General features: G+C 41.1%; 1 protein-coding gene across 1 annotated transcript; it reads left to right on the top strand.

The window, feature by feature from the left end:
• Window positions 1-412: 412 nt before the first annotated feature.
• Window positions 413-18,419, top strand: xpo5 (exportin 5). The gene is made up of 33 exons (XM_072670208.1): window positions 413-645; window positions 2,585-2,706; window positions 2,842-2,914; window positions 3,031-3,168; window positions 3,842-4,024; window positions 4,513-4,539; window positions 5,429-5,614; window positions 6,208-6,284; window positions 6,558-6,584; window positions 7,104-7,200; window positions 7,284-7,367; window positions 7,454-7,579; window positions 7,670-7,760; window positions 8,670-8,798; window positions 10,545-10,660; window positions 10,855-11,010; window positions 11,126-11,167; window positions 11,271-11,360; window positions 11,911-12,110; window positions 12,753-12,852; window positions 13,495-13,676; window positions 14,028-14,128; window positions 14,749-14,845; window positions 14,932-15,068; window positions 15,167-15,264; window positions 15,380-15,426; window positions 15,505-15,611; window positions 15,699-15,758; window positions 16,321-16,418; window positions 16,507-16,614; window positions 16,717-16,854; window positions 17,437-17,601; window positions 17,794-18,419. Exons 1-33 carry the CDS (start codon window positions 544-546, stop codon window positions 17,941-17,943), a joined length of 3,654 nt encoding a protein of 1,217 aa, XP_072526309.1. The 5' UTR covers window positions 413-543; the 3' UTR covers window positions 17,944-18,419.
• Window positions 18,420-24,623: the final 6,204 nt, after the last annotated feature.

The raw sequence follows: 24,623 nt of genomic DNA, 5'->3' as shown, positions 1-24,623 counted from the left end.
CATTTAAACTTAACGAAACCTTAACTTAATGAAGTAAAGTGCAAAAGTGCAAAAGAAAAATAAAATAAAAATGAAGAAAATAAACACATTTATTTTGAGTAAATAAATGCATGAGTGATTTAATATAAGCAGATAAATCAGTTAATTTAATCTCATTACATTTAAAATAAATACATTTAACCTCAGTAAATGAATATGAGTAAATGAATATATTTAATATAAGTTAATATTAACATTTAATTTGGGTAAATAAATGCATGAGTGGTTTAATATAAGCAGATAAATCAGTTAATTTAATCTCAGTACATTTATAAAAGGTCAATCTGAGTAATCTGAGCTCCATGAATACATTAAAGTTAAATTAGAGTAAAGGGGAGTACGCATGCGTAGGACGGGCGCGCATGCGTGGTGCGGCTCGGGCAGGGGACGGCCCTTATGCGTGCTCCGCTGTGAGGCCGCGCGCTCTCCGGGCTTTACCGTGGTGTTGTTCTGCTGCCCTTCTCCGCGCTCGTATCTCCGCAGTGACGCGTCCCCGTGCACACCATGGCTGACCGGGTCAACTCGATGTGTGAGCAGCTGATAAAAGCTGTGAACGTGATGATGGACCCGGACTCTACTCACCGGTACCGCCAGGAGGCCCTGAAGGTACCCGGAGAACCGGCTAGCTCCCCCGGCTAACGTAACCGCAGCCTCGCGGCCAGCTCGAGAGAGCGGAGCGGAGCAGCGGGGCGGCGGAGCGGCGGAGCGGCTGAGCTGCAGTTCAGGCTCGTTTTAGTGAAGCACGGCTGCGGGTTCGAGCTCCTGTACCACATGTGTTTTAACAGCAGCTCTGTTCTGCGACACGCTGGTTAGCCGGTGTTGTGTCGAGTTGTGCTACCCACCGAGATGTGCTACCTAGCGCCTCTGCGCATGCGTGCGCTCTAACGTTGGCCCTGGATCTGCTGAATATACGCGGTGGTAGCACGCTTTGTCGGGGGGCACAAATCGGCAGAACACCGGCTAGGTCCGTGTAAGTAGTGGTGTGTACCGTTATCGTCAACTGGCTCTGCAGGCTGACTGCTGGTCCTGGTCCAGGTCCTGGTCCTGGTCCTGGTCCAGTGTGTTATATTCTTATAACGTTTGTTTGCTTTGTGGTAGGAGGTGGACACCTGCAGCGTTTAGCATCTCCTGCTGCACACGTGTGTGTGTGTGTGTGTGTATATATATAAACAGTAATAATAAACAGTCTTAACATCTAATATGACCAAATCCAAATAAATGCTTATGTCTAATTGATAAATATACTATTTAAAAATCAGTAAATATAAAAAAATGCTGAGTAAACTGTATAATTTTGTACATTTTAGTAAAATAGAGTAAATGAGTGCCTTTAAAACAGTATAATAAGTAGGGTTAGGTGATATTTAAATATAATATAAATATAATTTCATCATATAATAATCAGATTCCTAAAAACTACTATTCAGATCCTCTCCTGTGCTGAATCCAGTGATTTATACTCTATAACATCTGCTGCTCTTCCTCTAATGAACCCTTCAGTCTAATTACACTGTTAGTAATGAAACCTGCAGCTGATCAGAGTTTATTAACACTAACTGTCTCCTCCATATGATTAGAGAAGCTTAATGTGTATCACGATAACAAAATTGATCACGATATGATTAAATATTGTCATATTGCCCAGCTCTGAAAATGAGTGTTTAATCTGAGAGTTAATACATGTGTACATTTGATCTGAGTTAATAAGTGAATTTGTTACAAGCAAAATAAAAATGCATTAAAATGTGTTTTGCCAAAATGAATGTAATTTTAAATAAATTAATAAAGTCAGTCACTACAGTTACTAAAAAAATGTAATTTTAAATAAATTAATAAAGTCAGTCACTACAGTCACTAAAAAAATGTAATTTTAAATAAATTAATAAAGTCAGTCACTACAGTCACTAAAAAAATGTAATTTTAAATAAATTAATAAAGTCAGTCACTACAGTCACTAAAAAAAATGTAATTTTAAATAAATTAATGAAGTCAGTCACTACAGTTACTAAAAAAATGTAATTTTAAATAAATTAATAAAGTCAGTCACTACAGTCACTAAAAAAAATGTAATTTTAAATAAATTAATGAAGTCAGTCACTACAGTTACTAAAAAAATGTAATTTTAAATAAATTAATAAAGTCAGTCACTATGGGGAAAACAAAAAAATAATGAATTTTTGTGATTGTTGATTTGAAATGCTAAACTTTTGGACTGTTTATAATATTTATAGAGATTTTATATAGATTAGTGGGGCTATATAGTGTGTGTGTGATATCTATCTATATAGATAGATAGATAGATAGATAGATAGATATAGAGGTAGATAGATAAATAGGTAGATCAGGTGTGGTGGGGCGAAGATGGGATGTAAATAGGCATGTTCAAAGCTATATGAACATGAACAGACTGTAAAAGCAAATGCTGACATGGAATCAAAGTGAAATCCTGTACAGATGCATCTTCTAGATCCCACATGGTCACCCTAGCCAATGCCGATACACTGTCATACTTCTGACCCAACTAACATCTCACTTCCTCCTTCAGTTCTGTGAAGAATTCAAAGAGAAGTGTCCGTTCTGTGTACCATGTGGCCTTCAGCTAGCAGACAAGTCCCAGGCGGCGGTGGTGAGGCATTTCGGTCTGCAGATACTGGAGCACGTCGTAAAGTGAGTTCTCTCTCTCTCTCTCTCTCTCCCTCCAACCCTCTCCAACCCCTGAACCCTTCAGATGTCCTCACAGAGCTCTTTCTGTGCATATTTTAGGCTACTAGCCCTTATATTGTGTCAGTCTGATTGAAACAGGTTTCAATGGAACAACATGCCACAGCAAGACAAGGTCCATCTGAAGAACTGCACCATGGAGCTGTTAACGAGTGTGAGTAGATGATGATGATGATGATGATGATGATGATGTAGGCTGGTGAGGTTGATGATATTTTGATCTGCTTTAGTGCTGAGGGTTCTCACCGCTTGTGGTTTTGTTGTTCTCAGGGTACCTATCCCATCTTGGAGGAACAGAGTCACATCAAAGACGCTCTCTCGCGGATCATAGGGGAGATGATCAAGAGAGAATGGCCACAGCACTGGCCAGATATGCTGAAAGAGATGGAAACCCTCACTTCGTATGGGGTATGTGGGATTTCTGACCAATAGCTGGAAGCGTACCGTCCACATTCGTAACATGAGGATGTTTTATTTATCTATTATTATTATTTTAATTAAAGATGATGCATATCTAATACATATAGATGATAAAATGGGTTCTTCAAGGTCTCTTCAGGAATTCTAATGGTTATATAGCAGTGATATCCATCCTTGGTTCTGGTGGACCTACTGGTTTGTACATTTGAGTGGTCTCCAGCTCTAACATACCACCTTTAACTCAAGAAGGGCTTGTTGATGAGCAGACTAGGTGGGCAGATTAGGAGGTCTTCCAGCATCAGGGTTGGGAACCATTCAGCGAGAGAAGCGTTAGTGAGGTCAGGTCAGGTCAGGTCAGGTCATCCTCACCCCAACTCATCCCAAACAAAAGTGCTGGATGGAGCTCCACCATCCATCATTCCAGAGAACAACACAGTTCTTCCACTGCTCCACAGCTCAATGCTGGGGGGCTTTACACTCCTCTAGCCCACGCCTGGCCTATTCTATTGGCGGTATTTCTTTACAGGGACTAGACAAGCTGTGAGTGTGCATTTGCACATCTATGTCAGCTTAAAGTAGCTGAATGCATTTATGAGAGGGGTGTCCACACACTTTGGGACATACGGTGTATGGGAATGTAACCCTAATCCCTCTTTTACAGGAAACACAGACCGAGCTGGTGATGCTCATTCTTCTGCGCTTGGCAGAGGATGTGATCACGTTCCAGACTCTGCCCACGCAGCGGCGGCGGGACATCCAGCAGACTCTGACGCAGAACATGGGCAGCATCTTCGCCTTTCTTCTCACCATCCTGCAGCATCACGTTGACGAGTACCGGAGACTGGTACGCACAAAGAGCAAGTTCAGATGGTTCTCCAAGACCAGTAATTGTTCTCAGCTAGCAAGATAACTTGATTCTAAAGTTCAGGGTTGTCCAGTAGAAACCTCGGCTCTTGCCCTGAGTTGAGGAACCATAGTTTGTTAGACTGATGATTAATGATTTATAAAGATGCCATTAACTCCACTCACTTTTTGATGCTCTTACTTGAACATCCTTGAAGTTTGCTTGTTTTTTTAGCAGCTATCATCATAATTTATCGTCTTGGCAATAGTGTCTGCTCACGTAGATGACCGTCTTTGTAGATGAGCAAGTCTGTGCTAAGCACTTCTGCTTGCGGTTTTAATGAAACGACCCCTAGAGGAGCTCAGGAGCACACTCTGAAACTTACTGTGGATTCACAAGGTTTTTTAATGCCAAGTTCAAGACCTGGTAGAAGGTACACTGCTGCAGTATATTGCTGTTCATCAAGTTTCTTCTGTTTTGTTCCACAGAAGGTACTTCCAGGTCAAGAGTTGAAGGTGAGTCAAACACTGCAGGGCTGTCAGAACTTAATTACACTGTTGTACCTTTGTGCAGGATGGGAGAGCGCTGGGTGTCCAGTCTATTAGGTGCAACAGTATACTGCTCTGTGCTTTTTCGTTGGTGTAGAGGTTGGCTCGAATTGTGCATTAACAGATTGCCTGAAGCCACCCTTAATTGACTTACTATCCAGTGAAAACGTGGTTATTAAATACGATAAAAATGGAAAAAACAGGAGGTTCCAAAACTCTGGTAAAACGGCAGAACGGGACACGTCAACCACACCAGACTATGTAAAGCTTTGAGGGAGGAGAAAATCAAACTCCAGCAGATCTGAAAGACATCCACAGTATGACAGTCCTTCTGCTGTGTGTGGGTCTGAAAGGATGTGGAGCTGATCAAGAAGATACATGAAGATACATGAAGCTGGTGAAGCTGCTGCTGCTGCTTTTAGAATACCTCCACCTCCAGTGGAGTCCAGACCTCTACATCTGGAACATTAGCATTCATTTTAGATAGTTGTGACTTCTGTGTTATTCTGAATGTGTGTTCATGTTGATGTTGGTCAAAAATGAATAATGTAATGTCCGGTTTGATTGATTATTAAAAATCTTGTCTTGACTGGACTGTAAATGGTAGTTGTATCAGATGACCACCCATTGGACTAATTATTAAGCCTTATATTTATTTATTTATTTGGTATCACATAATAGTGGATAAATGTAGATTTCTTTACAGTGGGATTCATCTTTTAAAAGCTCAGGGATAAGATAGAAAGGGATTAAGGCTATAACACATTTAAACCAAAGAAGGACGTATTGGGGCCCAATTCTCCTAAATCCCGACGGATGAGGAGTTCTATTTTAACCTGTTCTGTTTTCCCTTTAGGCCAAAGCACACTGTCGCGTTGCCGTCGCCACCTTAAACACTCTGGCTGGCTACATCGACTGGGTAGCTCTGTTCCACATCACCAATGAAAACTGCCAGCTGTTGGAGATCCTGTGCCTGCTCCTGAGTGAGCCGGAGCTTCAGCTGGAGGCTGCAGAGTGTCTACTCATCGCAGTTAGCAGGAAAGTAAGTGGAGGGGTTTTTATTATTTGCTTTTATTTATTTTATTTTTGCTATTAACTTTGAATGGTTGCGACAAGAGACAGTATAGCGTCAAATGTAGCGTCAGCTATAGCTCAAATATTCTCACCCACCTTAAATGGTATAAATGCCTGGATGTATCTGCTGCTTAAGGTGGAATGGAAAGTTTGGGTAAGAAGCTGGAGACTTAAAAACTAATCTTGCTTAAAAAGTAACCTTATTCCACTCATATCTGCACAGTAGTGACCGCTGCCCACATCGATTTTGTCCTATTTCTTTAGACCGTGATATAAACCTAATATAAACTACTTTATTATTGAATTTGTTCATAAAGAGGGCAGAATACCTCATACCTATGCCTTGCAATACATTACAGCCATGTTGAATTATTATTATTTTTAATTTATAGAATTATTTATGTTTGAATGATGACTTAAATGCCTTAAATCACCAAATACGTCAGTTTTGCAAAGGCCAATAATCACCGTAACAATTAATAAACAATATATTGTACAGCAGTAATGAGCAGCAGTGAGGGATGCTGGTTAATTAATAGTGTTGCTTTTTCTTATGTGCAGGGGAAGCTGGAGGAGAGGAAGCCTCTGATGGTCCTGTTTGAAGACGTGGCCATGCATTACATTCTGTCAGCTGCTCAGTAAGTACCTCCTCCCGGCCTCCTTCCGACCGATGTACATGTCTACTCTTCTGAATAGCTTTTTTTAGGGTTTGAGGCATTCAGAATGGTTTGATAATATACTACACTGATGTTTGATGATTCGTTTAGTGTATTGTGGCGGAGCTGAAGGTTTAGGCGTCTGCTAAATGCTGTAAATGTAAATCTACAGACCTAATTTGGCTTTTAATTTGACTTTAATGTTGATTTCTAGTTTTGCACTGCAGTTATTCTGTCAATCTGGTTTCAATGCAGGTCTGCTGATGGAGCCAACAGTGACCAGTGAGTGTGCTTCCCATTACTGTCATAATTCTTATATTTGTTTGTTGTTGCTGTCCTGCAATCTTACTAAGCTTACACAGCTGTAGAGAAGTACTGCCAGTAGAATAGGACTCTCTGGAGCAGATAAATAAACATCATGAACCTATTGGCTCCATGCTGCCTAATGCCAGGTGTGGGCTAGAGGAGGGGTATAAAGGCCCCCAGCATTGAGCTGTGGAGCAGTGGAAGAACTGTGTTCTCTGGAATGATGGATGGAGCTCCACACTCCACACTTTTGAGATGAGGTGGAATGGCGATCAATAAACATCCTGACCTGACTAACACTTCTCTTGTTGTTAAATACAGTCAGAAAGTGGAATAAACTCCCTTGAATTCAGAAGTAACCTGAATGAGCAGGTGTCCCATTACTTTTGTCCATATTGTGCCAGCATTTTCAACGCTTACACCATTGAAAGCGTTATCACATACAGACAGCGTTTATCAGTGTGCATAACTAAACGTCAGTAATTTTTAATGTAGACCAGCTGGAGCAGGACTTGATGAGAAGAGGTACATCTTCCTGAAGCGGCTGTGCCAGGTGCTCTGCGCTCTAGGTGGTCAGCTCTGTGCTCTAGTGGTGAGTTGCCTATGCTTTTAGGAGGTTCGTTGTTTGCATATAAGTTTAACTGGGAGCTGATGTTATGTACAATTCTGCTGTAGGGCTCAGCTGTGGAAGTGAAGGTCCCTGTTAACCTGAATAAATACATGGAAGCGTTCCTTGCCTTCACTACTCATCCCAGCCAGGTAAAATGTCATGAAAGCTATGAGCAGTTATGAGACTGTTCTGTGTACTTCTCTAATATCAAGCTCTCTTTATATTCCTCCAACAGTTTCTGAGGTCTTCCACCTTGACCACCTGGGCAAGCATATTCAGACATGAAGTTTTAGCAAAGGATCCTACACTTGCACAGATGGCTGTTAAGTATATGAAGGCAACCATGACCAACCTTGTGAAGGTGAGCGGTCACTAAAGAATCACTCAATGATTTGGCATTGCTGGGGTTGTCGTATGGTCTGTATGGTTACGGTGATCGCTCTGTGTTTAGACTGGATTCCCTTCTAAGAGCGACAGCCCGTCTTGTGAATACTCCCGTGTGGACTTTGACTGTGACGAGGACTTCATTATCTTCTTTAATGGTAAACCGTAACCATGCGCTGCTGCTCTTTCTGTAGAGACTGGGCTTTAAAGGAGAACACCACCAATTTCTCCAAATTTGTACAAACTGTTAATGTATGAACTGAGTCAGTTCAGAGTGGGGTGGGTGGGCAATTAGATACTTAATATTGACAAATGTTAGTGGACACTTGTTGCACCCATTGCTGACACTGATGTGCAAATGCACACGGCTTGTCTAGTCCCTGTAGATAATGAAGTACTGCCAATAGAATAGGACTCTCTCTGAAGCAGATAAACATCATGAACCTATTGGCACCATGCTGCCTAATGCCAGGTGTGGGCTATAGAGGGGTATAATGCCCCCAGCATTGAGCTGTGGAGCAGTGGAGGAACTGTGTTCTCTGGAATGATGGATGAAGCTCAATCCAATACGTTTAGAATAAGTATGGGATTAGGTGGGGTGGTGATCAATTGGCATCCTGACCTCACTTTAACTTGCTTGTCACTTTTTTTTTTTTACAGCAAAGATCAGAAATCTAGTAGAAACCCTCCCTGGACTGTATAGACAGTTCCTCTGTTCCTCTCCACAAATTATATTTCAAATACATTGATGTATAATCAATATATTACCCGAGCTGTAATGTCCATATATTAATAGTTTCATTTAGAGGTGAGCAAGATGACAGTATTTCATCATTCCTGCTAGAAATCATCGATATTTGTGCTGTAGACTTCTACTACTACCACCACTGTAAAGTTTCTGTACAGTGAACCAAGCCACAGATGACGGAGCTGCTAATTGTGTAGGAATTGTGAATGGTTTATAAACTAATCTGTTTAATCAGGTTAAATAAAATCCATTAAGTCTTGTTTTATTAAATGTACAAAGAAAGAACAGTTTTAAAAGCATGATGATGTGTCTCCTGCAGCTTATAAGGCCCAGCAGGGAGAAGTCGTTCGTCAAGCCTGTAAGATTGCCCCTTTTGAAGCCTTCCAGATCGCTGCAGAATGGTTACAGTATCAGCTCAACTCACCACTCGACACGGGGAACACTAAATGTGAGTATTGACCATTAATAATGTTAGAGAATAAGAATAATTACTATACTACAGTAATAATAGCCCTCACAGCCATTACATTAGCACCACTGATCGGTGAAGTGAGTAACACTGATGATCTGGTTCCAGTGGCTCCTGTCAAGGGGTGGATCTACATATTAGGCAGGGTGTGAAAAAACAGTCAGTTCTTAAAGGTGATGAAGCCGGAAAAACAGACAAGCGTAAGAATCGGAGACACTTTGTGATGTTCTAGACAATGACTGGGTCAGAACATCTCCAGAACATCAGCAAGTAGGTCTTGTTGGGTTTTCCAGGTATGCAGTGGTCAGTACCTACCAAAAGTGCTCCATACCCAATGCTCACTGATGCTCATGGAGCTCCCACCTCAAAACTTACAGGACATAAAGGATCTGCTGCTAAAATTAGTGGCAGATACAACAGGACACCTTCAGAGGGTCTTGTAGAGTCCATGCCTCGACGAGTCAGAGCCATTTTGGTGGCACGAGAGGGACCTACCCTATGTCAGGCAGGCTGACCAATGTATATCCAAGTGTTGATTTAAAATCTTAAAAAGGCGCAACACTTAAACTGCTGTGCTTAAACTGCTGTGCTTTCTTGGAAAGTAACTCCTCTCAGAATCTCTTTATCGGGTCTGTTCTGAAGTTAAGGTTTCAGTTTTGGTCAGAGTACGAAACCAGCTGAGGTAGCAGAAATAGAGAGCCATTGAAACCCACTGAGGCACAACAGCCTTTAAGCGTGACGGAGCTGACAGCTTTAAACCCCCCGCCCACGTTGTGATGTTAACAGTAATTCGGAAACCCGGTTTCCGGAATGAAATATTAGTATGACTAAAGGTAAAGTTTAATAAACAGGTTCTTGATGCAGTTTCTTGTATATTTTTGGGGTTTATTTCACAGCGATATTTGAGTCTTCAGAATTGTTCAGTCTTTTATTCTATACAGTGTATCACAAAAGTAAGTACACCCCTCACATTTCTGCAGATATTTAAATATATCTTTTCATGGGACAACGCTGACACAATGACACTTTGACACAATGAAAAGTCGTCGGTGTGCAGCTTATATAACAGTGTAAATTTATTCTTCCCTCAAAATAACTCAATATACAGCCGTTAATGTCTAAACCACCGGCGACAAAAGTGAGTACACCCCTAAATGTCCAAATTGAGCACTGCTTGTCATTTTCCCTCCAAAATGTCATGTGACTCGTTAGTGTTACTAGGTCTCAGGTGTGCATATGGAGCAGGTGTGTTCAGGTTTGTAGTACAGCTCTCACACTCGCTCATTCTGGTCACTGAAAGTTCCAACATGGCACCTCATGGCAAAGAACTCTCTGAGGATGTCAGTGTCATTTTTATCAGTGTTGTCCCATGAAAAGATCTTAATATCTTAAATATCTGCAGAAATGTGAGGGGTGTACTCACTTTTGTGATACACTGTATATAGAAAACTAGAATTATTGATTTACTGTCATTTAAATGTATTAATTACAAATATATGAAGAAATTAAAAGATAATTACAGAACAAATGCCATCATCACTATTTCCTTTTTATTTGCTATGTTACATAAGATGTCAAAATTCTGTCTGCCATAAAGTTCTGGACTGGTAAAACTCTAATTTATACTCATTTGTACTTTTATTATTAGGAAAATTCACAGTCCTTAGAAATGTATTTACATGTGTATTGGCCCAAACTTTGACCCCCTGTTCTGCTCTCTTAAAGCTAAAAACGGAGAGGGCCTTTGCACTGTGCTTTCACCTTCCGTCGTGCAGTGGGAGGCCATGACCTTCTTCGCCGAGAGCGTGATGGGACAGCTTTTTAAAGTTCTGGAGAAGGAGGTAGAGCCCATTTTACTCCATCTACCTTTACACCACTGTAGAGTTGTTTTGCTGCCCAGTTTTCCCAATAAGAGCTGCTTCAACCTGCTTTTTTTGTTGAATCTCTATGAACAGGATATTGTAGATTTTTGTTTATGAATTCTACCAGTAACACAGTGTAAATTCACCTGCATCAATTCTCATTTAACCATCAGAAACTACCTGTTGACCAAGGAATGGAGCTTCTACAGGCCGTAATGAACTACGATACACGGGACCCCCTCATACTGTCCTGCATCCTCAGCGGCCTGTCTGCCCTCTTTCCCTTCGTTTTAGATCGGCCAGAGTTTCTACCTCAGGTGTTTTTTAAGGTAAGAATCTGCTGATCTTTCTCCAGCCTTCCTCCCTGCTTGCTACATCACCATAGTTATGACTGTTGATGGAAACTGAGAATAGGGTTTGCTGACTGTAGTTTTTTCTTCATAGATGTTTCCTGCCATCACGTTTGAATTGGTTGATGCAAGCAAGGTAAGACACCCCGTCGAGCTCTTAAGACTTTCTGCGTGTTGAATGTGTAGCGTTGCTATGCAGGTGGTGCTTCAGTTTGAAGCTGTTTATTAAATGCTTTCAGGCTCCTCGAACCCGAGCTGTAAAGAACGTCAGAAGACACGCCTGCTCCTCCATCATCAAGATGTGTCGGATGTACCCGGAGTACTTACTAGTATGTATTAAATCTACAGCTTCTGGATCTGTCTTGAAGGATATGCACACAATTTCATGTACACGTTAAAGACAAAAGTATTGGGACACCTGCTCATTGATTATTCTTCCAAAATCAAAGGTATCAAAAATAGTATATCTTACTTGTGTTGGGTTAGCTGTCTATTTCGGCTTCCTACTAAATTCTGGAGCATTGCTGTGAGGATTTGATTGCATTCAGTAACCAGCATTAGTGAGGTCAGGATGTTGGATGATCACCTTTTCTCAACTCATCCCAAAAGCTTAAGGGCTTAACACCCCTCTAGCCCACGTCTGGCATTAGGCAGCATGGTGCCAATAGGTCATGATGTTTTATCTGCTCCAGAGAGTCCTATTCTATTAAAATACTACTTTACAGGGACTATAGACAAGCTGTGTGTCTGCAGTGGGGGCAGCTTACAGTACCTGTGGGTTTCCACAAATTTTGGACACCAGTACAGAAATAAGACAGGCAAAAAATGTCATGATTTGCATGATGTATTGATTTATTTGTGTGTTTATTTTTGTTTTAGCCATACTTTGACATGTTCTACACCCAAGTGAAGGAGCTGTTTGCCAATGAACTGCTGCTGACCCAGATGGAGAAGTGTGCCATGGTGGAGGCTCTGGTGCTGCTCAGTAACCAGTTCAAGGACTACGAGAAGCAGAGGGCCTTTTTAGAGGAGCTCATGGCCCCGGTCACAGCACGCTGGCTCGCAGAGGAAATGCGCAGGTACTGGTCAAACTGAATGCAGGTGTAGAGACTCCAGTAAGTTTAGTTCGATAGCAAATTTAAATGTGCGTAATCATCTCAGAATCACTGTGTTGAATGCAAATGTTATATATACATTACATTACATACACAAGGGTGGTCCAGCGGACTAAGAAGCAGTCACTATGATCAGAGGGTCGCTGGTTCGCATCCTGGTCATGCTGCTAGCCATCAGCAGCTGAGGCCCGAGAGAGCACAATTGGCCTTGCACTCTCCAGCAACGCTGGCAGTCGCTGGCATCTGCAGGCTGGTGCATTGGAGGCACTGAGTATATGGCGCTTTCCTCCAGACACATTGGTTGCCCATAATAGGGGAAACAATTTCTAAGATTTTTTGTTTTTTTAAATAAATAATTATCAGCTTTCAGATTGATCAAATGATGAATTCCACATATTCTGGAGTCTTGTTTACTTATTTTGAACAATATTTGTGTTGCTGTGAGTCCTGTGTTTGGTTAAACCTCTGCAGCACGTCTGAAATCTCATGGCTTGTGCCGCTCATCTACACGCCTGACCGGAGTCTTATTGCCTCCAGATATCAGGTCTCATTACAAAACACATCTGGCCACAAAAGAGGATCATCATGTTGTTTGTCTTGTTGCAGTGTGTTGTGGGACCCTGCTAGTTTCTTGGCATTCGTTGGTGCTGACCGGGTCATCAGTGATCCAAGTGATGAAGACCAGATGGGAATTAACAGATCCAGGGTAAATATGAGAAATGCACACACAAATCACACAATACTATATACAGGCTTATGGCTATGCTTAAAATGTGAAAATCAGCCAAAGTCTACTCAACTTATATATAATTGCAGTATTTGTCCAAATGTTTGTGGACACCCCTTGTAATGAAGGGGTTGAGCTACTTTAATTTGCACTGATTGCTGTATAAATGAGCACACAGCTTGTCTAGTCCTTGTAGATGTGTCCTGCCAATAGAGTAGGACTCTCTGGAGCAGATAAACATCATGAACCTATTGGCAGCATTGAGCTGTGGAGCAGTGGAACTGTGTTCTCTGGAATGATGGATGGTGCTTCATCCAATACTTTTGTTGTGAATGGGAGGTGATCATCCAACACCCTGACCTCTCTTACGAATATGTCCCTGAATGCAATCAAATCCTCACAGCAATGCTCCTCTAAAATCTAGTAGAAAGCTTTCTGCCCTGAACCATAAAGACAGATACTTCCCCAAAAGCAGGATCAACTCTTTTTAAACCTATGATTTCTGAAGAAAAAAAAGAAATGAGCAGGTGTCCCAATACTTTTGTCCATATAGTGTATAAAATTAAGTAGTAATCAGGTTAGTTCTGATTAGAGCCCTAATCACTTCATGTTTATTTGCAGATCAGTTTTTGTGTGTACACGATTCTTGGAGTGGTGAAGCGGGCACGCTGGCCCGATGATCTACAGGAGGCCAAAGCTGGAGGATTTGTGGTGGACTGCACTTCCACTGGAGCCCCCATCTACAGAAACCCCAGCAAAGAGCCACTGCTCGCCCTGCTGCCAAACCTACTCGGCTTCATCAGGTGGAGTGTGTGTTCTGGCTATTATCAACAAGAGTATCACACTGGCAGGGAAATGTCACTGTGTTAATGGCTTACATTAACAATAAGGTTTATTTATTGATTTTGATGATTAATTGATTAGGAAAGTGTGATTAGGAAAAATAAATGATGGTTGAAGGGTGAAAGAACTGTTAGATAAACCTGAGGAAAACTGTAAGTTGGTGAAGCAGCAGTAACTTGGACCAAGCACTGATCAGTACTATAACATAGTTCCTGGATTTGCTTGGTGATTCTAGTTTAGTTTCTTTGAACAATTGATAAATATGATAAATATGTTTGCTTTTTTTTAACTGCATTAAATTGTCATTCCAGGACCCTAAACAGCTTATTCCTTCCGGAGAATATGGCTCGACTCAGCGAGACGTTTTCTCGGGCATATGATGTCCTGGATGTGGAGAAGAATCTTATTTTATGTAATTTACCTTCTTATTCATACTTTTATTATATTAATAAATCAAAGTTTTGTCACATACAGATTCATATAGTATATGACTAGTAGTGAAATGCTTTGATAAACATCCTGTCACATGAAAAAAAAATGTTACAATTCAGCTGCTTTATGCTGCACCCTAATTTAATAGAATAGGACACTCTAGAGCAGGTATGTATATAAAGAGGGGTATAAAGCCCCCCAGCAGTGAGCTGTGGAGCAGTGGAAGAACTGTGTTCTCTGGAATGATGGTGGTGGTGCTTCATCCATTCCACTTTTGGAATGAGGTGGGATGGTGATCATCATGCAACATCCTGACCTCACTAACGCTGCTCTTGTCACTGAATGCAATCAAATCCTCCCAGCAATGCTCTTCTAAAATCTAGTAGAAAGCCTTCTTCTCTGGACAGTAGAGACAGTTACTCCAACAAAAGCAGGAGAAACTCTTTTCTTAATACCCCTGATTTCAGAGGAATCAATGAATGAGCAGGTGTCCCAATACTTTTGTCCATATAGTGTATAAAGTAGTCTACTGATTATTTTGATTTGGTTGATCTTAGTTAGACATAACACTTATCTAAAATATGATTTTTCTCCACACAGCAATTTCCCAGCCAGCCATGGACGTGTACGACACCCCTGTGTTCAAAAGCTCGCTAGAGCGCCTGCAGGGCTTCTTCTGCGCGCTCTACGACAACAGGTGAGGCCTGATTGCAGAGCTGCAGGGCTGTGTTTTGAGTCACTCATTTGTTTCTCAAATTTCCCCTTTCTGATGTTCTCTTCCAGTTATCATATCATTGGGCATGCTGGCACAGCCTTGCAGCAGGACTTCTTCACAATAGAAGGGCTGGGTGAACAGTTGGTAGGCTCAGCCCTCATCCACCTGGAACATGTTCCTTACCATCGGCTCCGCCCCTTACTCCATATCCTTTAGAAAAAGTGCAATAGGATGTCATCAATGACTGTTTTTTTTAAAGTAGCTTCTTCTCAGGGTTGTGTTCCTTAATGTATATGTGCTTACGGATGTTCATGAAGCCTCTGGTCATGTCCTGTCCTCCAGACTACTACGACAGTGTTCTCTGCCCCGTGCTGGGCATTCTGTTTGCTCACCTACTTCAGGTAAACCTCATTTTTCCTTTTGTCTGAACAAGTATATACTGTGTATATACACACAGACGGATAGCGTATATGATATGAACAGATGCTAAACGCTGCTCTATCTCTGCTCTTACAGAGACTGAACTTCCGGTGGCAGATCATCAACCAAAGAACCAGTGAATGGTGAGTCGGCCGTTCCTCAGTTTTGTGTGGATGGAGTTTTCAATCTGTGGGATTCTGACACGGTTTTATCTTAACCAGTGGTCCTGACGATGAAGAGGAGTGTTGTGAGGAGAGCCAGGTGACTCAGGAGATGTTGGAGGATCAGCTGGTGCGGCTTACCACACGGGAGGTTATGGATCTGCTCTGTGAGTTCCCCTTCTGTGTCTATTATCTGTTATGAATTCCTCCAGACTCCAGCATTCCTGAGTTTTATTTATGCTCTGGCTTTGCAGCGGTGTCGTGCATATCAAGGAAGTATCCAGAACAAGCTGGAAACAAGGAGGATGCAGATGGCAAGTTCATGTTTTAAACTTCTCACCACTGTTAAGTCATACACCCTGTTTTCATTTCCATCCTACAGTCATGTAGCCTTTACTTAAAAAAAGTTCATTAGCCACACAGTCAATAGTCACAGCCCCTAGCCCTGCAGTCTGCCTTTCTTACCCACATTAGAACGGGAGGTTCTGAAGAGCTCACTGAACTCCAGCGTGGTTCTGTATGTAATAGGAGACACCGCTGCACCAACAACAAGTCAGCTGGTGAAATTTAGACCTTCCCTCCTAGATCTTCCTCCATCAGCTGTGAGTGGTGTTATTATTGAACAGTGGAAGAGTTTAGGAGGAACAGCTCACAGAGAGCAGCTCAGTGTCCACCCAGTGTCTGTCAGACCACGTAAAATTACAGAGTGGGGTCAGGGCCGAGTGCTGAGCTCAGAGCAGAGTGCAGAAAAGCCTCCAACTGACTCAGTAACTGCAGCAGAGCTCCAGACCTGCTGCTGCTGGTAGAGCTTAGAGCAGGTCCTTTAAGGTTCAAAGCAAAACCATATACTAATGGATCCTTTTTGTTCTTCCTCAGGAGATGAGGAGATGATGGCAACTGATTCTTCCCAGTTAAATGTGCCCCAGACTTCAGACGAGCTCACCGAACTAGGCAAATGTATTCTCCAAAATGAGGCAAGTTTCTTCTCTACTTTGTCCATTTTTAGTTTCAAATCTGTACTGATACCTTCTGTAACATCTGGTTGATCTGTAATGCCTGCAGGACATCTACATGACTCTCCTGGCCATCTCCTTTAACTCCCTGTCCTGGAGAGACACCGCTAACTGTCAACGGGTGGCTTCCCAGTTCTGCTGGGCTTTGCTAAGACAGGTACAAAAATTGTCCTTCGATTTCACACAATGTGTTCCTCATACACTAGAATGCCCTCCTTCAATACTTGCCCAGCTCATTCCATTGCTTCATGTCGTGCAGGTGGTTGGAAAGAACTTGCTCCCAGAGGCAGTATCGTGGCTGTACGTCAGTGTGCTGAAGGCTCTGCAGATGCACGGTCAGCATGACGGCTGTAATGCCGCCCTGACCCAGCTGGCCTTGCTCATCTACGATGCTCTGGTAAGTCTTGCGCTTGGATAGTAGAGAGCTCTTCTTACCTAGTAGTGGTAAGACCTGTGTGAGGTCCGGGAGCCAACTCTGCTGAGGCTTTTTGCATGAAGTACATTCTGCCAGCTTGGTTTGTGAGGAAACTGGTAAGACATAGTTGGACACCTCTTCTAATTTAACTGACGTGCAAATGCACACACACATCTTGTCTAGTCCCTGTAGAGAAATACTGCCAATAGGACTCTCTAAAGCAGATACACATGAACCTATTGCCACCTTGCGTCTGGCCCTAATGCTACGCGTGGGCTATAGAGGGGTATAAAGCCCCCCAGCATTGAGCTGTGTTCTCTGGAATGATGGTGATGCTCCATCCAATATTTGTGGGATAAGGTGGGGTGGCAATGGGGTGGAGACAGTTACTACCACAAAAGCCTTGATTGAGCCCTTGCTGTCAGAAGAAACAATGAATGAGCAGGTGTCCCAATACTTTTGTCCATATAGTGTATAGTGCCTTAACGTTCATGTTTTATTGGATTTAAGCATGTAGGGTGTAAATGGTGTACTGAACGGTGCTGAACATTGTGTTCTCCACAGCGGCCTCGATACTCAGAGCTGCGTGCCATCATGAACCAGATTCCCAACATCCACCCGGAGCAGCTGGAGCAGTTTGACCAGAGGACAGTCAATCCTGCGGGACAGAAGATTGGAGAAAAGAAGAGGAAAGACCAGTTTAAGAAGCTCATTGCAGGAACTGTTGGGGTAAGGCACACTCTGCTTGGAAAGAGGAGGTTCTTTTTTAGGACAGAGTACAATGCCATCTAGTGGTCAGAATTTAAAGAACACACAAAATTTAACCATCTGAACACTTTCCAGATATGAAACCTGTTAATGCAGAGTGTAAACAGCCTCTGTCTTCTTCAGTAACACTGAATTCTTCCTTTCTCTCAATAGAAACCTCTTGGGCAGCAGTTCAAGAAGGAGGTCCACATCCGGAACCTTCCAGCCCTCTTTAAGAAGGTGAAGCCTTCAAAAGACATTGTGGCCAACAGTGAGAACACTGGTTTGGTCAGTCTGTTTACCCCAGATCATGATGATAACTAATACTACCAATGACCGTCTGTCACAGTTCAGCACCGCCCCTCACTGATGGATTTTCCTTTTTTTTTTTTTGGTAAATTTTGAATTGGTTAAATTGTACACAAGATGGACGCTACGGCGGATGTTTTTCTACATTGTGCCATTTTTTTTGAGCCACAGAGAAAAAGAAGGGGTATCTGAGGATAAAAATGAAGCCAAATAACTAAAAAGAAGCTACAGAAATTCCTGACGCAGGAACCTGAAGTGGATTGTGGATTTTGTCTACGTTGTGGACTGATGGCTGGATTTGGAGATCTCCAGAAGACCCAGCACTACATTCCATCTCCCATTCACATGGTGGACATAATGAAATTATTTTTTTTAAACGTCAACATGAGTTAAACACTAATGGCAATGGATTTTGTGTACAGAAGACAGTATGTTGAAAGTGTTGTGCTATTTTGCTGTTTTTAATAAATGTAGACTCCGTGGTCATCTAAGGATGTAGTGCCTGTTTTTACTTGGTATATATGCATTAGTTATACATCCATTAACATCCTTATGCTTGGGTTATAGATCCTAATGCTTGGGTTTTACATCAATATACATCCTTATGCTTGGGTTATAGATCCTAATGCTTGAGTTGTACATCAATATACATCCTTATGCTTGGGTTATAGATCCTAATGCTTGAGTTGTACATCAATATACATCCTTATGCTTGGGTTATAGATCCTAATGCTTGAGTTTTACATCAATATACATCCTTATGCTTGGGTTATAGATCCTAATGCTTGAGTTTTACATCAATATACATCCTTATGCTTGGGTTATAGATCCTAATGCTTGAGTTGTACATCAATATACATCCTTATGCTTGGGTTATAGATCCTAATGCTTGAGTTGTACATCAATATACATCCTTATGCTTGGGTTATAGATCCTAATGCTTAATTCAGATTACATTCTAATGCTTAGGTTATAAACTCTGCATTGGTTATACGTCTTTACACATCCTTATCCCTAGGTTATTCATTCTTTTGCTTAGTTATACATGGTCATGTTTAGGTTATTTATAATTATTCTTGGGTTCTGCATTCTTGTGCTTTTACTACACAAGCCTTACTTCGTTTTGTACTTATTTAGTTTATACATCCTTATGCCTGAGTTATACATGTTTGAGTTCAGACTATACATCTAAATGGCTAGGGTATACATTCTAATACTTAATAGTAGTTACAAGGGAAAATGAGGCCGTAATCATCTCTGGTGTGTTTTGAAGACCGAATACTGTGAACATTTCAGATTTTTATTTGTTTAAATAACTCACCACTGAGAGGAAAACACTAACCACAAACTGGTGACCGCACACAGATCGAGAAGGGAAGTGGGTTTATTCAGATTTAATCTCATCTTAGCGTTAAGATCATTTGGTATATTGATTATACTGCATGAGACTGGGTTGCTATATATGCTATATGGTTTTGCTTGTATAGGAGGGCGAGATGCTCTTTTTTAAAAAAACTTTAAAAATTTTTTAAAAAAAATTAAAATTTTGCAAGACATTTCTCGGAGAAACACCCACTTGCACAATCACACAAGGAACACTAGGTGGAGCCACAGGTTCAGTACTGCTTAGTACACTGGGGCCTGTTTGATCAACACAGGGCAGGAGAGGGTAGAACTTCTGGCCTACCAATAAGGAATCAATCAGTGAAGATCTGCCACCAGCTGGGATTACACAGCTGACTCGGGTTGGGTTAATGACTGGTTCACACTAAAGCCCTTATTAAACAATTTTGGTACATCTGATCTGAACTGTGTCTAAGGCTATGTTCAGATTGGCAGCCCAAATTCGATTTATGACATATCTACATTGTATCCAGATTGATTTGTGATAGTCTGGACATCCAAAAACCACATTTGAAGGTCTCAGTCTGGACACTCTGACCGGATTTCAAAGTTCCTTTCGCACCACTCAACTACAACGACCTCGTCAAATCAATGTTAGCCTTGTAACCAAACTTGCAACCAAGTTTCTACTGAAGGAATGATGGAACCACACACCCTGTCCACTACTGCGAGCATTACCATAACATCTCACTTTAATCATCAGGTCTCGTATTGACTCTCAGTACAGGGTCACTCATACGAGGGTGTGTTTCCATCTTTCAGATTTCAAAGTTATTTTTGCTGTATTTTCTAACAGAATTATGAATGATTAACTTCTGTTTGTAATATCTGGAGCTACATCATGGCTTATACATCATGATAATTTTTTTATCTTCAGTTACTGATGTGGAATGTATTTTAGTGAGGGGTGTGTATAGAGGAGGGGCGTGTGTGCAGGAGGGGTGTGTGGGTGGGGTGTTGGGTGGTGTTGGTCTTCTTTTGTCGTGGGAACAAAACTTGTCTCTTCAGATCAGCAGTTCCATCGGCTACATCTCAGGTAGGAGCAGAGAACATGTTAAATGTACTATATAAGAAGATCTCGGGGAACCCTCTGGTTCGTGTCAGTGATGTATGTTTGTGATTGTTTTGCTTCTCTGTTTGCTTTGATGTTTTCTAATCAGCCTGGTTGATACAATATAAGCAATATAATATAAAAACAAGGACTCCTATATCACACGCACAGGATTTCCAGCACCGGCGAGCCTACACGTTCAGATCACTCTGCACTTTTGCTGGTGTTGACCATGTGGACTGAGACACAGTTATTAATGGGACACCGACTCTGATCTCCTTTAGCTGCCACTTTACGTCCACATTGTTTGCAAATGGGAGACTCATATCAGAGTTCTCACAAATCTTGAAGCACAGACTAAAAACGGAAAATAACTGCGGCCTCTTGTATTTTGCACAGGGTAAAGGGTTATCCGGGGTTTGTGCTAGTTGTGGTAGCAGGTTTCCTCTCTGTGGTCGGTCGTTTCAGTAAATAATATATAAATATGTGAAGACGTGTCGCACAGGCATCAGGTGGTTTGAGCTCAGGGCTTTAGCTGTTTTCCTTTGTTGGTCTGTTGCTGCAGAAAGCTGTGCAGTATAGAGGAAAGGTCCTTGGTAAACCCTAAGGTCTAAATCTAAGTGAGGATATACATTGGCAATGCAAAGGCTGAGCCATGGCCAAAATATTCGTTACTTTTTTAGAAAAGTTTAAGAAAAGGAAAAGCCAATTCTTCCTGCAAAAGGCTTCTAGTTCTGTCATTGGTTTTCTCCATTCTTCCCTTTACCAGTAAAATCCTCCCCGTCCCACTGGCTGCAACACAAACCTAAAAAGATCCATCCTCCATTGTTCTTAACAGTTGAACAGGTATTTGGTACATGAGGCCCCCTTATCCACAGTCTAGACTTTTCATCATCTTTATTATTTGTATTAATCTTTATTTGTTATTTCTATAAATCTTTCATCATAGACTTTGTTCACTCAACATAAAATATCAAGAGCTGATTTGAGCTAATTTGAAATTATTTAATACACTTTATTTGGCATTCATTAGAATCAGAATTTCTTTGGATGTATAGGAAAAATATTTAATTAATTAAGATTAACAATAATCAATCGTGTCCTTGTTACATAATTAGTTATTTAAAAACAACAGAAGTCATTTGTTTCAGCTTCACATATTCAGTTTTAACTGTATACAACTGTCCTTCTGTTATTTATATAAAATAAAATTAGTAAACAATTAATTATTATAATTATAAATAATAAACTAATTTCCAAGGTGTTCGTGTCCTGATACAGTGTCCTGGCTGTTCCTGTAGTTACTGGGAAATACACCTTAGTGTGTGATAAGCCTGAATAAACCCAACAACAGAGTGATTCCATTTTTTAAGTCTGACCCATGTCGCTGTCATTCATTACATAAACCAGCGCACACACACACACACACACACACACTGTTCTACTGTACTACACAAGCATTACAATGTTAGTAAAACTGTCAGTTGTTACCAGTGTTATTCTCTTTCAAACTGTAGCTCCTTTACACTGGTTTACAATTGTTAAAATAGACTTTTTGATGCTCATCACAAAAATTACTTTGAAATTTTTCATATCACATACGATTTTTGAGAAACAATTTGAGAAAGCCAATTTTGTCATTGACATTTTGAAACAATCTGAAATAATCAGATTCACAGATTTATTGTTTGACAGTAACTGGTTCCAGGGCAGAAGCATGTTGCACATAACCCATCAGAGGATCCAAAGAATTCATTGGTCTACAAATCAGAGATGAAGGATAGCCACTTTGATGGTCTTCTGCAGGGTGCAGAACGCGTTGCGTGGACGGTCTTCAAAAACTGTCGTTTATAACGGAGTATGTCAGTTCTATTCTATGGCTATGTTGCTTCAGGCAACATGCCAATGAAGATACATTTTCTTCATTCCCACTTGGACTTCCTTGGCGCCATGAGTGATAGTTTATTAAGACATTGCCAAGATGGAGAAATGGTATCACGGTAAGAGGAAACCGAATATGCTGGGTGACTGCTGTTGGACATCCGTGCTGCTAGTCATGTGACAATGCTTAACGAATATCTCAATTTTCTGGCAAGGGGTGCGTGATACAGACATCATAAAACATATTTATGTTTAACTGGTTAAAATCTACTTGTTTCACTAAAAAGTGTAAGAGAAACTAAATTTCCCATAACATTTGTTCACCAATGTTTTCAGAGCAGATAGCAAAGAAAGTCTCCAGATCGTTTCCACTGACACACACATGCACTTTGATTAAGTAAGAGTAAGATTAGTTAGAACAGCATTTGCTGCAGCTGTTGATATTGATATTTTTTAATGTGCATGTATTTATTTATTGTTGTGAAAATAAGTTATATTGCCAGACACTTTGCTTCTGTAACTGTAGGTACAATAAATGTTACAAGAAATATCATGGCTGAACATGTTAAAAATGAGTCATTTCAGGATTATATAAACTTTTTTTTATTAAGTTAGTTATTATTAGTTCTAAATGAATGAGTGACAGAACTAGACGTTTCAGTAAGTGCTTGTACATTTGTGTTCACCTAGCTTTGTTCTTGAAACTACCTCTTAGGATCTCAGCCACTTTCTTCAAAATGATTTATTTATTTATTTATTTTACTATAATTACCTGCATCTGTTTTAATAGCACCTGCATTTCGGGGTGGTGGGAGGTGGTTTAGGGGTGGTCGTCTTCTTGTTGTGTTTTGAGAGACAATTTGGCTCTTTCAGATCAGCAGTGCCAACGGCTGCATCTCAGGTAAGAGCACAGAATGACATGCTGAGAGGATTTTAAGTGTAAAAGTATGACTAAGAAATTAATTCTGTTAATAAGCTAAATATGTCATTGTCTATTAAAAGCGATCACTCTTAATCAGCTTAATGAAAGAGCAGTGTTTAATCCTGCTCTGGTTAAGTGATGTATGTTTGTGACTGTTGTTCTTCTCTGTGCTTCCAGCTGGTGTTTCTACTCAGTCTGGTAGCAGTTTGTGTCTCTGCAGCTGGTGAGAAGCTTCAGTAAGTGAAATCCTGTAAGAGGTTCTGCACTGGAAAACCTTATTTCTACAAAAGAAACAGAACCTGACTGATCGTTTCCACTCTAGGTTCTCAAACAGAACAAGACAGAGTGATCTACTATGGCGTGTGCTCTAATACCCAACTGTCCCAACTATCATCTTTATGATCTTTTTCCTGATGAGCGCTCACACTACAACATCAGACTGTCCATCTTCCTCATCTATGCTGAGTCTGCTGGTGTGGGAGCTCTGGTTTGGGCTCTCACTGCTCTACACAGTCATCACAAACACAAGGGCCGAATTCCAGCTGTCGTCATCGTCGTCCTCCTCAATGACATGTTGGAGCTTCTTCTGAATCCATACATCATAACAAAACTGATCCAAGGAGACTGCAACTGGACCAGAGACATGACCTGCAGAACACTGATCTCTTTATGGGGAGCATCAATTATCTGTGGTGTTCACCTCCAGCAGATGATGGTGTTGGAGAACGTTCTGGCTCTGAGGCATCCATCCTGTTCTGCTCATGTGTTCTTTCCTCCCTGCTCCATCCTACTCTACACCATTGTATCCAGTTGTTTTTTCCTTTTTGAATTTCTTAGTCTACCCCCGTTACTTCTTCTCAGTGTGTTTCCACTGATAGTTGTGACAGTGACCTCATGGATAGTCGTCTGTAGAACTCCACCCAATGAAAACAGCTCTAACAGAACCAAGAGGCCAGACTGCACAGTGTTAGCTTATGCTACGATCACACTGATCCTGTACTTGATTTTTCTCACTCTGTACATTTTTACATTAATTTGGAAATTGTTGATGGTGTTTGTCTGTCTGTTGAGTCTGAGAGTGATCCCAGACCCCCTGCTGTGTGTGCTGGCCTGCAAACAGCTAAAAACTCAATGAAAATCAAATCTTTCAGTGGAACTCAATGTAATGTTTTTATTCCAAGTCATTTGAAGCATTTCCATTTCCATTCATCCAGAAGTTCTGACACAGAGTGTTGCTGTATTCTATGTTTAAAGAATGTTCTGCAAATCTAACACAGATAGGTTTGATTAAACTTTGTTGTTTCATTCTTTAAAATACATAGTTGTAAATGACAGTATTGCTGTATTACTCTTCTCCAGGATCCTTTCAGATTAGGTTTATGGTTAGTAGGTTTTGATGTATTTTGTATACAGAAATTCCCGTTGTGAATTACTGTC

The sequence above is a fragment of the Salminus brasiliensis genome, chromosome 24 (assembly GCF_030463535.1).
Source record: "Salminus brasiliensis chromosome 24, fSalBra1.hap2, whole genome shotgun sequence".
Classification (NCBI taxonomy): Eukaryota; Metazoa; Chordata; class Actinopteri; order Characiformes; family Bryconidae; genus Salminus; species Salminus brasiliensis.
Note: the sequence above shows the minus strand (reverse complement) of the source record. Positions and strands in the feature narration are given on the sequence as shown.